The following is a 15409-nucleotide window of genomic DNA, read 5'->3' as shown; positions in this document are numbered from 1 at the left end:
CTTTCCTTGCCTAGGCTGGCTTTGAACCTTGATCCTCAGATCTCAGCCTCCTGAGTTGCTAGGATTACAGGTATGAGCCACCAGCGCCTGGCTTTTTTGTTTGTTTCTGTTGGTCATGGGGCTTTAACTCTGGGCCTGGGCACTGTCCCTCAGCTCTTCAACTCAAGGCTAGCACTCTCTCACTTGAGCCACAGCGCCATTTCCGGTTTTCTGGTGGTTTGTTGGAGACAAGAGTTTCATGGACTTTCCTATGCAGGCTGGCTTTGAACCGTTTTCCTTAGATCTCAGCTTCCTGAGTAGCTAGGATTACAGGTGTGAGCCACTAGTGGCCTGGCCATAAGACTCTTAACTCCAATAAACTACCAGAAAATCCAGAAGTGAAGCTGTGGCTGAAGTAGTAGAGCTTAAGCTTTGAGCAAAAGAAGCTCAGACACAGACCCCAGGCTCTGAGTTGAAGCCCTAGGACTGAAACCAAAAAACAAAAAGTAAGAAAAAACTTAAGTGTGAGCCTAATGCTTGCAGAGACAATATATATGAGGAAAACTGGTGCTTATCTTGGTAAATATGTCTTCAGAGTATAATTTAAAGGTTTTGACTTATGAAATACTTTTGTTAACTAGCAATAGGGATCTGACATTGAATCAGTGTCCTCCTTCAGAAAGGAAAGTAGATTACCATTTGTCCTGTTTTGTGTTTTTTTCTTTTCTTTTCAATTAAGGCTTTGATGCTGAGGGACTGTGTTAGTAGTAGTGATTCAAAGGATGATTGTAACAAAATGGCTATTAAGCTCTAATTTTAAAATTAAGTCAGAACACCAAATTAGACATGGCTTCCATTGAGTGGGTGTGCACCTTCTAAATGTCAGCATGTTTTTTACACATGCGGTCTCTAAACAAGACTTGAACTTCATCAGGCTTCCCTCATATGCATAGCAAGTGTCATTAGTGGTATTATATTGTCCTTGTCCTAGGATAAGAGTGTTGACTGTTTATTTTTGACCAATAAGGAGGGATGCAATGGAATGAGGCTGAAATGGAGGCCAGAGGATCTAACTATGTTCTTGGCAGGGGTCTACTGACCCCACTCACTCCAGCATATTCCAGTAGGCCTAACTGACCCTGCTTTGGTGTTACCACTTTGAAAGGCAGGGGTTTAAACCAGATAGTGTTCAAGGTTTCAAGTTGCTCAGTTTCCTCTGAGGAAATGCCAGAATTCTATTTGAAGATTTTACTTTTTTTTTTTGTCAGTCATTGGGCTTGAACTCTGGGCCTGGGCGCTGTCCCTGAGCTCTTCAGCTCAAGGCAAGCACTTTACCACTTCAGCCACAGCACCACTTGTGGTTTTCTGGTGATTAATTGGAGATAAGAGTCTCATGGACTTTCCTGCACGGCTGGCTTTGAACCATGATTCTCAGGTCTCAGCCTCCTGAGTAGCTAGGATTACAGGCATGAGCCACCAGCGCCCAGCTTGCTTTGGTTATTTGGTAAGGTCTCCACATTTTTTCCCCAGGGTTGGCCTCAGAGAATGCTCCTCCTGCCTATAGCCTCCCACTTAGCTGATATTAATGTTGAGTACCACCATACCGACTTGGTTGAGATGAGGATCTTGCTAACTTTTCTCCCAAGCTACTTTCAAATGACAAGCCTCTTGAATGCTGCCTCCTAAGTAACTAGAATTGCAAGTCATCCCAGGTCATGAGATACCATGCCTGGACAGAAATTTTTTTTTTTGTTCGGTCTGGGGTCTGAACTCTGGGCCTGAGCCCTGTCCCTCAGCTCTTCAGCTCAAGGCTAGTGCTCTACCATTTGAGCTACAGTGCCACTTCCTTCAGAAATGTTTTTTATCAAAAGATAAATACCTCTATAGAATATTCAAATGTTACAAAAATAGCTAACATATTTTTATTAGTTAATATGATTGCATATGGGTACAGTGTGATAGCTAATGCATATAGTCAGTATCTGACATCTTAAATGTACATCAAGCTGGGCACTGGTGGCTCATGCCTATAATCCTAGCTACTTAGGAGGCTGAAATCTGAGGATCATGATTCAAAGACAGCCTACACAGGAAAGCCTGTGAGCCTCTTAACTAACCAGAAAGTTGGAAGTGGAGCTATGACTCAAGTGGTAGAGCATTAGCCTTGAGCAAAAAAGCTCAGACAGCGGGGCTGGGAAGGTGGCTCAGTGGTAGAGCGCTTGCCTTGTATGCTCAAGGCCCTGGGTTCGATTCCTCAGCACCACATAAGAAAAAAGAAAAAAGCCGGAAGTGGTGCTGTGACTCAAGTGGTAGAGTGCTAGCCTTGAGCTGAAGAGCTGAGGGACAGCACCCAGGCCCAGAGTTCAGGCCCCACGACCGGACCCAAAAAAAAAAAAAACAAAACAATAAAGCTCAGACAGTACCTAGGCCCTGAGTTCAGGCCCCAAGTTCAGGCCCCAGGACTAGCACGAAAAAAAAAAAAAAAAGTACATCATTTCTTTAGCTAAGAACCTTGAAAGTCCTCTCCACTAGTTTTCCTAAAATAACATAACTGTTGTCAATCATAATTATGTCACTGTGATATTGAACTTTGAAAGTTATTCCTTCTAGCTGAGGGTAATGGTGTATGCCTGTAATTCAGCTACCTAAGGCATTAAGATTATAAGTTCAAGGCAAGCCCAAGCCTTACATTTTTTTTTTTTTTGGGTCTGGTCATGGGGCCTGAACTCTGGGCCTGGGCGCTGTCCCTCAGCTCTTCAGCTCAAGGTTAGTGCTCTACCCCTTGAGCCACAGCGCCACTTCCGGTTTTTTTCTTTTTGCTTATGTGGTACTAAGGAATCGAACCCAGGGCCTCCTGTATGCAAGGCAAGCGCTCTACCACTGAGCCACCTTCCCAGCCCCCCAAGCCTTACTTTTGAGATCAGAAGACCTGATCTCAAAAATAAAGTGAAAATACTTTGCTAGAGCTATGACTCAAGTGGTAGAATGCTTGTCCAGCTTGCATGAGGCTCTGAGTTCAACCCTCAAGTACTGAAGAAAGAAAGAAAAAGGAAGGGAGGAAGGAAGGAAGGGAGGAAGGAAAGAAGGAACGAAGGAAGGAAGGAAGAAAGGAAGGAAGGAAGGATAAGAAGCCCTTACTGTACTCCTGTGTCCATTAATCATCTTCTCCATCTCTTCTTACCCTTCACTATTTACTTCCTACTTTTTTGAGACCAACTGTTGTAGGTTCCAAATGTAACTGAGAACATGTGGTATTTGTCTTTCTGTGCCTGACTTATTTCTCTTAGCAAAATAGCCTTCTCTTCCATCCATCTTGAATTTTCAGAAGACAAATTTCTCTCCTGAAGTAAAACTCAGTTACTCTGGCATAGTACGAAAATAATACTATGCAGTATTAGATACTATTCAAGATGAATAAACCTCTCCTATAATTTCTAAGTTAACTGGTTCATCTTTTTCATTTTGACAAATTACAAGTAGGTGGATGCTCAGTCAGATATGATTAATTCAATTTCCTTTCTTCCATTTAGCAAGAAAATGTATAGTTAACAGTCTGCTTTGGCTAGTTTAAACCTATCACTCCAGCTTAGAGAAACAATCATATGTTGCTAATTGTGTCAATGAGGAAAAAGTAATTATGGAACAGCTGTACTCAGTGGGAAGGGAAGTACCTGTGATAGGTACTTTTCTGACTGAATTAGGTATCAGCGAGAAGGAATATGCTGTTGGTTTATCAACTTGAGAATACATTAGTAGTAACCCAAGAAGAACCCATTTGTTGTAGAGAGAGCGGAGAATGTTTCTTTCCTCCATTTTCCTCTACTTTAATCCTGTTATTCTAAAATCCTTGCTAAAACTTAAAAAAAAATCACTCAGATGATAACTGTCAACTTTCTCAGCTTTCTATAATAGAACCAGAGTTACTTTTGTGGTGGGGGAGAGGAAGTGGGAGGCTGGACCTGGAGTTTGAGCTCAGGGCCTGAGTTCTGTCCCTAAGCTTTTGTGCTCGACTGGTGTTCTGCCACTTAAGTCATAGCTCTACTTTTGGCTCTTTTTTTTTTTTTGGTAGTTAATTGGAAATAAGAGTCTCATAGACTTTTCTGCCTGGATTGGCTTCAAACTGTGATCCTCAGATCACAGCCTCCAGAGTAGGTAAGATTACAGGCATGAGCCACCAGTGCCCAGCTGAGAGTTTTTTCTTAAATGTCTTTTCTTTATCATTCAGTCTATATGCAGTGGAAGCTAGAGTTTAAGTTTTTGAAGATAATTTAAAACTTTCAGATGGATACCAGTAACTCATGCCTGTAATACTAGCTTCGCAGGAGGCTGAGATCTGAGATCTGATTGCAGTTCAAAGCCATCCTGGACAGGAAAATCTGTGAGACGCTTTTCTCTAGTAAACTACCAAAAAGCCAGAAGTGAGGGTTGTAACTCCTAGAGCAAAAAGAAGCTCAGAGAACAGCATCTGAGCCCTGAGTTCAAGCCCCACGACTAGTACAAAAAAAAATCTAAGTTAGATGTGGTGGCTCACACTTAACAATCTTGGCTACCTGGGAAGCTGATATATGTAAGATTGTGGTTCTAGGCTTGCCTGGACAAAAAAGTCTGTGAACCCCTCTACCCCCTCTCAGTGGAAACTGATCATGGTAGCATACATCTCAGCTACACAGAAAGAGTAAAATAGAAAGATGATCGTAGTCTAGCCAGGCGCCGGTGACTCATGCTTGTAATCCTAGCTGCTCAGGAGGCTGAGATCTGAGGATCATGGTTCAAAGCCAGCCCGGGCAGGAAAGTCCATGAGACTCTTATCTCCAATAAACCACTACAAAACCAGAAGTGGTGCTATAGCTCAAGTGGTAGAGCGCTAGCCTTGAGCTGAAGACCTGAGGGGCAGTGCCCAAGCCCAGAGTTCAAGCCCCACGACCAACCAAAAAAAAAAAAAAGAAAAAAAAAAGATCATAGTCTAGGTGCAGGTCTAGGCAAAAAGGAAGACCCTATCTTAAACAATGCAAAAAGGGCTGGAAGTATGGCTCAGAATTAGATCGTTTTTCTGGCAAACATGAGTCTCTCATCAGGAAGGGACTAAGTTATAATTGTATAACTAAATACCGGATAAATGGGGGAAAAAATTAAGCTACATAGTGACATGGAAATATGTTAAAAAAATAATATGCCAGCTTTTTGTTGTTTTTCATTTGTTTTATTTAAAAAAGAAAAAAAAGACGATTGATTCTGGGATCTTATTTCCTACAAATTTAAATGCCCTAAATTTCTAAAGTGTAGTATTTTTTTCCTTTATTTTCCTAAACTTCGGTTACTGAGCTCAGCCCTGAAGTATCCTTAGCAATCGAGAACTGAGGATCCCCTTCAGAACTGCCCTTTTTGTACTAATAGGTGAAGGAGGAATAAATCAGTTTATAATTTTGGAGAGACTTAAAGAGGTTAGGGCAGCACAGGAACTCCTAACTCATTCGTTTACCACTTCACTTTCTTCTTACCATACCATCCTTAGATGTGCCCTGGCTCACTTTTACTTGGGGAACTTCAAAGATGCTCAGAATTCACTGTGAAGCTTCACATTACTTGACTTTTTGGTCAGAAAGCACTTGGAATATTAGAGTTATATACACACTTAAAAGATGAGTATTTATGTTCGGAAATAGCTAATAGTCATTCTACTAGTCAAAAGATCTGAGCCAGATTTCATCTCTGAAAGAGAAGATGGTTGACTTAGTAAGATGCATTAGCTCCTTGCAGATGATAGGTTTGTAACTTATTGTCCATCCCTTCCATCACCGTCATAGGCAGATGACTTAAGTCCCTGCCTGGGAGGTAGCTGTGATGTGGTAACTGAAGAGCAGGATGGTGCTACCTACCTTCCTGTCTACAAAATGAGGCCACGATTGCTGCCTCTTAGGGTTGCTGGAGATTCAAGGTGGCTCACGCCTATAATCCTAGTTATAATCACTCCTATAATCCTAGGAGGCTGAGATCTGAGGATCACCATTCAAAGCCAGCCCGGGCAGGAAAGTCTGTGAGACTCTTTATCTCCAATAAACTACCAGAAAACCGGAAGTAGTGCTGTGGCTCAAGTGGTAGAGTTCTTGCCTTGAGCTGAAATGCTCAATGACAGCACCCAGACCCAGAGTTCAAGCCCAGTGACCAACAACAACAACAAAAAAAGAGGAGCTAGGAAGGTGGCTCAGTGGTAGAGCACTTGCGTTGCATGCCTGAGGCCCTGGGTTTGATTCCTCAGCACCACATAAGCAAAAAGAAAAAAGCCAGGAGTGGCACTGTGGCTCAAGTGGTAGAGTGCTAGCCTTGAGCTGAAGAGCTGAGGGACAGTGCCCAGGCCCAGAGGTCAGGCCCCACAACTAGACCCAAAAAAAAACAAACAAAAAAAAGAAATGTAAGTGAAAAACCTTTGAAAGCTGTGTTTCTCTGTGTATATCTGAGTAATCACTATTGAAAGGAAGAGAGCTAGCTCAGCGGTTAAGAGCTCGAACTCTGTAATCAAACTTCTGGTAAAAAGAACCAAACCTGTTTCTAGGAAGGTCACTATGAGAGGAGGCCTATGTCCTGGAGTGTTTCATAGACCAGCTGGGCTGCATTGGTAGCATGGTTCAAGTGGCAGAGTGCCTGCCTAGAAAATGCACGGCTTTGACTTCAAACCTACTGGTAAAAGAGAAAAAAAAATTGAAGGCTTAAATGAAATTGTGAAATACTTTAAAAGAAAGAACTCTTGGAAAGTATAATTTTAGTAGTGAGCAGTGGAAATGGGAAAAGCTATTTTGAAGTATAAGCTGGCAGTATTGCATTCACAATCTGAGAAGCCCATGATTTACTGATGCTGTTGCTTACTGAGATTTTTTTTTTTTTTGGGTGGGGGGAGGTCGTGGGCTTGACCTCAGGGCCTAGGAGCTGTCCCTGAGCATTTCTGCTCAAGGCTAGTGCTCTACCACTTTAAGCCACAGCTCTACTTCTGGTTTTCTGGTGGTTAATTGGAGATAAGAGTCTCATAGACTTTCCTGCCCAGACTGGTTTTGAATCAAGATCCTCAGATCTCAGCCTCCTGAGTAGTTAGGATACAGGCATAAGCCACCAGTGCCTGGCTACTTAACTGGAATTTTGGGCAGCTCCTTCATGTCCCTGAGTGTAAATTGGGGATGATGATTGAGATATTGGAAGTGTTCTAGCACAGTTCGTGGCACATGGTAAACACTCAATTTTTAAAAATTGGTTAGTACCAGGATTTAAACTGAGGGCTTCCTAGTTGCTAGGTAGCCACTCTATTACTTGATCTATATCCTGCAGCTCTTTTTGTTTTTTTGTGTTGTTTATTTGTTTTTGTTTTCTTCTAGCTAGGATCTCACTTTTTGCCTAGGTGAGCCTTAATTCAGTGTCTTCTTATCTGTGAGCCCCTCACAGATCTGAGATCACAGGCATGTATACCAAACTCAACTTGCTGGTTAAGAAAGGATCTTGCAGGCTGGGAAGGTGGCTCAGTGGTAGAGCGCTTGCCTGGCATGCATGAGGCCTGGGTTCAGTTCCCCAGCACCACATAAGCAAAAAGAAAAAGAGCTGGAAGTGGCGCTATGACTCAAGTGGTAGAGCGCTAGCCTTGAGCTGAAGAGCTGAGGGACAGCGCCCAGGCCCAGAGTTCAGGCCCTACAACTGGACCCCCCCCCCCAAAAAAAAAGGATCTTGCTAACTTTTTTCCCAGCCTAGTTTTGAACTGTATTCATTCTGTCTCTGCTTTAAATAGCTTTTGCTATAGGTGTGAGATACCACACTAGCCTTCAGTAAATATGATGACATGATATTCGGCAAGAGGGACTAGCTACCTTGTTTTTAAGCTTTTGGGAAATCAAAAACAAGCTGTGGGGCCCTCAGGAAGAGGTTGGTGATCAGGTTACCAGGTAGGCCTTCTTTTAAAGGCCCTCCTGCCTCAGAGAACAAACAGGTGGGGAGGAAAGAAGCACCTCAGTTAGCACTTGTAGAGAACTCTACCTTGCAAAAGTGTCCTTGCGGGACAAATGGTCAAAATCTTATCGGTCATAACAGGGAATTTCAAATAGTGTCCATGCTGAGTGGAAGTGAGAAATACAGACAGAAATGATTTGTCTGACCTCTGCCCAGGAAGTTGATAGGAGAAATAAAGGAACCCCTAAGGCAGGAAGTAGACCCATCTTATGTATTCATCTCAGTTTAGTAGCTAATGCTGTGCTTCTGCTATGTGCAGAGTAATACTGGTAACATGTTCTTAGGCCTGTCAGTAAAGAGACCTCAGACCTATGCAGAGCGTTTATCATAAAGATGGGGATATGGGAAACTACATCTCACCTTGAACTCTTAAGGGCTAGAAATGCAAAGGGATGCTTGAGAAATGAAAGACAGAAATCTAACTGACTTCCGTTTGCACAGCCCCGGGATTAACTCCAAAGGTCTCCTTTGTTTCAGGCCTCTGAAGTCGAGAGACAGCTCTCCATGCAGGTCCATGCCCTCAGAGAAGACTTCCGCGAGAAAAACTCATCAACGAACCAGCACATCATCCGTCTGGAGAGCCTTCAGGCTGAGGTGAGATTCCTGTGCAGCTGTGCTTGGGGGCGGAAGAGCTGTGCTTGGACTGTGACATTGGGCCTTTGGATAAGGAGTCCTCTGAGGTGGGACACAAATCCCTGTTCTGTACAAAAGAGATTAAAACCTCAGAAGAGAAATGCATCTGTGAAAAACTAAATGAGGAACACTTGATCCTTGCACCCGGGTAGCCTGTTGTCTGGAAGAATAAGGATGCTCAGAGTGACTGTGCAGGATGTGGAAATCAAGGATGGCCTACATTTTCTGACTGTCAGCCCCTGCAGAGAAGATACTTTCCAGTCCACATAAGATCTGGGAAGGGCATCTTCCTGTTCTTTGTACCTCTTAGGCTGAGTTCACTTTCACAGCTCTTACTCTTAGCTGTCAAATGAGAGCAATGGAAGTTTTGGGGTGGGTTAATACATGGAGAGCGCTTGGTACAGTACCTGGGACACAGATATGTTATTGAAAGCATGTGAAAACCAGGGGGAGAAGAAAGTAGCAGTTGAGTGATGATGCTGATACTCTGAGCACCTATTTGTGGAAGGTGAGGAGAAGGCAAAGGTTATATTGCCAGGCTCAAACAGGAGGCTTCTACCAAATCCACTCCCAAGGGCTCCTTGTCCCCGTAGGCCAGGCCAGGCTTTGAGAGACAGGGTGGGAGACCTTGATGGAAGGATCCATTTCCCACTGTGGCTAAGGAATCACCCGTTGCGATCAGGCCAGAGAACCCCACGGCTGCTCCCCTGCTTTGTAAATGACCTGAGGATGTTTTTCCTAAAGTCTGTCAATGTCTTCTCTTCTCTTCTGCCTCCCATTTTCTTCCTTCCTCCTTTCCCTTGGAATTCCTACTGGTATTGAGCAGCAGGTTCTTGAAGTAAGTAGTTTGTTCCCATGGGGTTTGGCATGCCCGTCTGTGACATTTGTGTGCATGACTTGCCATTCGACTGCCCCTACCAGAGTCTGACTGGAGATGCCTGTCTTCCTCTTCCTCTTTTCCATCGTCCACTTCCTCTAGATCTTCACCAACAAGGTTATCTCAGGAATGTTTATTGCCAGGTTTTGCCACAAGGTTAGGGGTATGGAAGGCGGGGTGAGGGAATTGACAGCCTAATTAATGTGAGACCCAGAAACTGTTACTTTCAGAGGCCAAGTTGTGAAATTGTTCATTTCAGATAAATTACTTCATGTAACTCAGGACTCAGGTATTTTTAAGGGTTGGTTGTGAATCAGAGTCATGTTACCTCATTACTTCACTGAGTGAAACTCAGGAAACAAGGTGATCCCTGGGAAGGAGGATTTAAAGGGAGGAGGGTATTTAAATGAAAATGAACCAGAGTGAGAGGTCCCTTCATGTAGGTGACTCTGCTTCAATGTGGGCAATAGTGGGCCCATTCACAAAAGGGGCCTGCTCCTTTTGGTCTCTCTCCCAGGTGAACACTTGAGAGACAGTACTTCTTTATTTGGACAGACACCTGATCTCTCTGGACAAAGGCCACATACCTCTTTTCCCCAGGATGGCATCCTATCTGATTGATTGGTGGCCAGGGAACCTCTGTGCCCTGTGAGCAGAACTCAGGGACAGAGAGACAGAGAGGGGAGATGGGGTGGGGGGAGAGAGTACAAGAGGCAGAGGGAAAGATGGATCTCAAGATCTAGGATGAGTTAGACACACACTTCGAAGTCTCCCTGGATTGGTCTTCAGAATCTAGCTCTGGAAGAGTGTGAAGGCTTTGTTCTCCAGGCTAGATCAGAGCTGGGGCAACATCTTGACAATAAGGAAAGTATCTGCAAGCACATAGCTGGATAAAAAAATCAATACCATATGGAACTAATAAATGGCAAGAGCCACGGGGACCTGCAAGACCCCAAATGTTCACCCTTGAGAACACTTAGGAAGACTTTTTGGAGTCACTGATGGTGGCGCTCTCCTTGGCCATGAGGAGTGCTGGCTTAGCTTGCTCCTTGCAAACCTGCAGGCCAGAGAAAATTGGGTATCTCTTTCCTTGACTGCCTTTCTGGCACTGAGTTGAGTAGCCAGACCTTCCCATAGGAGATGGCATGCATCATAAGACTTAACACAGTGCACTGGATTCTGTACCTTGTCTACCTCCTCTATTAGCTGAGTCCCCAGGCCTGAGCTGTGCCCTCTTCTAGTGAATGCCAGAGAGTCGAGCTATGGGGAGAGGATGGAGGAGAGCCTGAGTATGAAAACATTGAAGCCCCAGGAATTTCTTGGGTAACTTCTGGTGCTTATGACTTGAAGGAAGAGGAGTACAGGTCAGGTACTGCTCCTGCCAGTAGTGGAGCTAGGGTAAAGCTGAGGGCAGGTGAGGTGGGGCTGTCTTATCTCTGGAATTTCCAGAGCACTAACCATTCCTTCCTCTGCCTGGCAGCCCACATTCCAGCTTTCCCACAGCTAACTCCCACCTGTTGCCAGAGAGCTATCTAGTGGGGAGGGCCTTTCTCTTCAGCCCAGGATCACACAGCTCTTCTCTCTGAGGTGGGGCCCCCCCGAGTCCCACGACACAACACTCAGACACGTGCCTCCGTGTTTGGGGCCAGTCACTCTTCTGATGCATCCAAGGGTGTGACCCCACACCACCCCTGTGGTTCTCCACCCTTTCAGATCAAGATGCTGTCAGATCGGAAACGGGAGCTGGAACATCGTCTTAGTGCCACTCTAGAGGAGAATGACCTGCTGCAAGGCACTGTGGAGGAACTGCAGGACCGGGTGCTGATCCTGGAGAGGCAGGGCCACGACAAAGACTTGCAGGTACTGGGAAGATGCTATCCTGAGACAGTATCTTAGCCAGAATGGAAGGGCAGGAGGCTAGCACCACCCCAGGGTAGGGGGGAATAGAAGGGTAGTGTAAGGGTCTCACCATGACCCGGTTGTGATTTCTGCTGGGTATCCACCAACATGCCTAGAGCCAGGCAAATGCGTGGCTCCCCCACGATCCATCCCTCCCATGTGTTCTGAGCCACTGGTCCCTGGAGTAGTTTCATCTCGTTCTTTCTGGGCTGCTAACCTAGCTGGAACACCATGTGTTGTTCTGGCCTCCTGGTATATATGAAACCTGCTAGATTTCAGACAGTGCCTGTGGCTCTCTGAGCTCAGCTCACGGTGCTCTCTGCTGCTGTGTGTCAGCTTGAGGGATTTGGTTGGCTGGTGCAGAGCAGAAGCCAAGCAGCTACCCACTGAACCCTGCAGAATGCATCCTCCTTCTGCTCATTGCCAGGAAAGGCACAGGCTGACCCCTTTGTGAGCCTGACCAGTCCTCTGCTTTCCTCCCTAAGGATACTGCTTTTTGAGTTTTATTTGTTCTTATTTGGGAACTGCTCCCCCCTCACCCGCAATCCCAGGTCTCAGTTGGATTCCAGAGCTCACACTTGACAAGAAATAAGCCCCCAAACACAAAGATGAACACTCCTAACCTCCCCAGAAAGAGGAAACAGTGTCTACTACTGAGGTGCTTTGCTGGGCTGGCCTGGGCCTAGGGACTAGGTAGGCATTGCTTCCCTCTGGGTGTACTGGATTGGGACAGTGTCATCAAGGGCAGAGTGGTTGGCCAGGGGTGTTCCTGCCCAAAGCCCAGGTCTGCCTAACTGGGCTCCTACGGAGGCTGTTCGGAGCTAAGACTGCTGAGAGCTTCCCTTTGGAGGACAAATAACAGCTTTCTCCTGCTGCATGTGGTGGGGCCTCAGTAAATGTTGAATCGAAAATGGGCTTGAGTATAGGTCAGTGTTAGAGCCCCACCTCGCTTGTACAGGCCCCTGCATTCCATCCCCAGCACTGGAGAGGGAGAGAGGAACAGAGGGAGGAAGGGAAATGGTACTAGGAAAGGAGTTGGTTCATTTTTCAAAGTTGGCAGTATTAATACTGAACACTGTAGGATTCTCCACAGGAGATGGAAATGCTCATAAATCTAGGTCTCAGAGAAGACAAATCACTTATCCCAAGGTGTGTACTGAGTCCTGAGTAGGATCAAGACTGGAACCGATATCCCCCCCTCCCCCCTCCCCCCCCCGCCTGATTTACCTGTTGCTCTTGCCCTTGCAAGTCAGTTTGACCAACATGTGGTCCCCTATCAGGCACTCTTCTGGGGCTTAGTTACTGAGATAGAACCTGGAGAGGAAAGGGAAAACAGAAATGACCTGTGCCAAAAGAAACGTCCAGCCCAGGATGAATTCACAAATGAAAAGTTATTATTTCAGATTCATAATGGAAGACCTGTAGATGGGAGGGAAGAGTCAGGACCAGTGTAGACTACCATGTACTAACCATGGATAATGCCATGGTTTAGGTGTTCTGTGGTAGTGAGAATCCCAAGTCAGGCCCACACACATCCTCACCCCCTATACATTCAGTCTTCCAACTGGCCTACGGAGGGCTCCCGCAAGCAGGCAATTCCCACTCTGTTAGCCTAGTTTATGGCTTGGTTCTCACCTCTCCTAAACAACATAACAGTTTCTGTCTGTGCCTTCTATTCTTCTACTAATGTAAGCTACCATTGGTTACCAGTGTCCTCCACAAAGCCCGGCCTGTTGACAGTACAGCCCTTACTTACAAGTAAAAATTGAAGCTGACTCGGGTGTGGCGATTGTACAGTCCTACATCACATTTGTAAAATGTCCAGCCAGTGGCCTTAGAATGTGTTTAATCCTGTGATTTGAAACCTTCAGATAAGGAGAAGAAGGCTGGCAGGCAAGGAAAGCCCCATTGGTCAAATTCACTGTGTGACCGGGGTCCTGCTGGCAAAGACAGATTTTTAAGCCACTAACCTAATCCAAGTTTGTTGGTTCGTTTTTCAGGTTTCAGAACAGAGATTAGACATGATAAATTATTGAACGCACCTTATATCAAACACTGTGTTCCACTGTTTATTTGGTAAAGGAATTGTCCCTTCCAAGGCCCACTGAGCTGCCCTGTTTCATACCTAGCCAGGCATTTTACAAGTGTGCACAGTGGGCCCAGTGGGCTGGGAGGGTTTCATTAGCAAAGCACAGGCGATGGTCATGTACCAGGAGGCAGATCACACACCCCTCAAATGTCAGGTAGGGAGAGAGCTCCACTTCTGCTGACCTGAGTGCTGGGAGCTTAAACTTCACACTCCTGCCTAGAAGTAAACTCAGTGTGGTCTTTGGTACACAGCGAATGCTACTTTCTCTTTCTGTTTGAAAGAATGCTATTTTCGTATTTCTTCCCTGGTTTGGTTTCTCCACATTTCTGCCCAGGTGATGAATCCACCACTAATCACAGAGAGGCCCCTCCTGGCCTTTTGTTCTCTTGCTGTTATAATTAATTAAGTACCTTTGAATGTGCATGAGTAATTGAACTAATTTTTCCCTGTGCATAAGAACTCATACTTGTCTTTGTGGAACTTCTCCTGCTGAGATGTATGTGGGATTGTCTAGAAAATAATTGTAAAGCCTTTTGCCAGTTTAATATGTTGCTTGTAACCAGGCCAAATGCTTCCAAGGAATGCCACTTTTACCCCCGGTAGCCCTGATTTTCTCTTGGCTCTGAGTTTCCTCAGAATGGGCTGGAGGAGTTCCCACTGAACCAGCAGGTGTTGCCAATCCAAGGAACCACGCAGAGCAGGCTGGCCAGTTCTTTTTGCATTCTCTGAGTAGCCAGCTCCAACCCCTTCCTGGTTAGAGCTCATCCAGGCCTCCGGTACCATCAGCCAATGGTTTCTTGGCAATGATGGGTGAGTGAAGGCTCATGGCACATAGATTTTAGGATTGGCTAAGGGTTCTGCACGCCAGCTATGCTTCCTTCACAAGAGCTTGGTTCTGGAGTTGCTGCCAGCTTCCACATAGTCTCTGCGTCTCTGCAGGAACTACACGCTGATTTGCCCTTGGCCTGGCCAAAAATCTGAGGAAAAAGGTCTGGTGTCCCTTCTCATTCATGGAACAGAAGTGACCCCAGAAATAAAGATAAATCTCAGGAAGTTCTTCCACTATCATATGCCTCAAGGGAAAAAAATCTTTTAAGGTAGATGGGAGTGATCCACACAAAGAAGAGAGTAGGAACTACAGGTGTCACATGTCACAGGCTGCTGATGACTCTGCTGTCAGCCAGGCACAGATGGCTCATGCCTGTAATCCTCATGACTCAGGAGGCTAAGATCTGAGGATCACGGTTCAAAGCCAGCCAAGGCAGAAAAGTCTTCATGAGACTCTTATTTCCAATTAACCCCTCAAAAACCAGAAGTGGTGCTGTGGCTCAAGTGGTAGAGTGCTAGCCTTGAGCACAAAGAAGTTCAGGGACAGTGCCCAAGTCCTGAGTTCAAGACCCACAACTGACAAAATAAAAAAAGAAGCAAGTCAGTGCTGGAAGGCACTGGTTGGTGGTCCTTATGTTCCACAGTGGTGGAGAATGGTGCCATGTTGTGGACTTCAGAGAGAAGGCCACAGAGAAAGGTGAAGAAGAGCCAGAAGGGTGAAGTAGAGGCAATGAGGGGGAAGACCCAAGCCACGAGTCCTGACCCCTGTGTTGCTGTCTCTTCCCTACACTGGATCCCTCACTTCTCTGAGCCTCGGTCCTCTGTTGAGGGACCTTGTTCATTGAGCTTGTTGATTTCTGCAATCCTGCCATGTACAAATGATCTCTGAGGGGCTGGGAAGGTGGCTAAGTGGTAGAGCGCTTGCCTTGAATGCCTGAGGCCCTGGGTTCGATTCCTCAGCACCACATAAGCAAAAAGTAAAAAAGCCGGAAGTGGTGCTGTGGCTCAAGTGGTAGAGCGCTAGCCTTGAGCTGAAGCGCTGAGGGACAGTGCCCAGGCCCAGAGTTCAGGCCCCATGACCAGACCCCCCCAAAAAAACAAAAGATCTTTTAAAAATCAAG

General features: G+C 45.7%; 1 protein-coding gene across 2 annotated transcripts in view; it reads left to right on the top strand.

The window, feature by feature from the left end:
• Ccdc64 (coiled-coil domain containing 64) overlaps positions 1-15409 on the top strand; it is a 77431-nt gene that overhangs the window by 46417 nt on the left and 15605 nt on the right. For both annotated transcript variants that reach the window (XM_013014514.1, XM_013014513.1), the window contains exons 3-4: positions 8440-8556; positions 11186-11332. In XM_013014514.1, the coding sequence (XP_012869968.1) occupies positions 8440-8556; positions 11186-11332 (264 nt within the window). The remainder of the gene's footprint in view (positions 1-8439; positions 8557-11185; positions 11333-15409) is intronic.

This window comes from Dipodomys ordii, unplaced genomic scaffold, assembly GCF_000151885.1.
Source record: "Dipodomys ordii isolate 6190 unplaced genomic scaffold, Dord_2.0 Scaffold23, whole genome shotgun sequence".
NCBI lineage: Eukaryota > Metazoa > Chordata > Mammalia > Rodentia > Heteromyidae > Dipodomys > Dipodomys ordii.
Note: the sequence above shows the minus strand (reverse complement) of the source record. Positions and strands in the feature narration are given on the sequence as shown.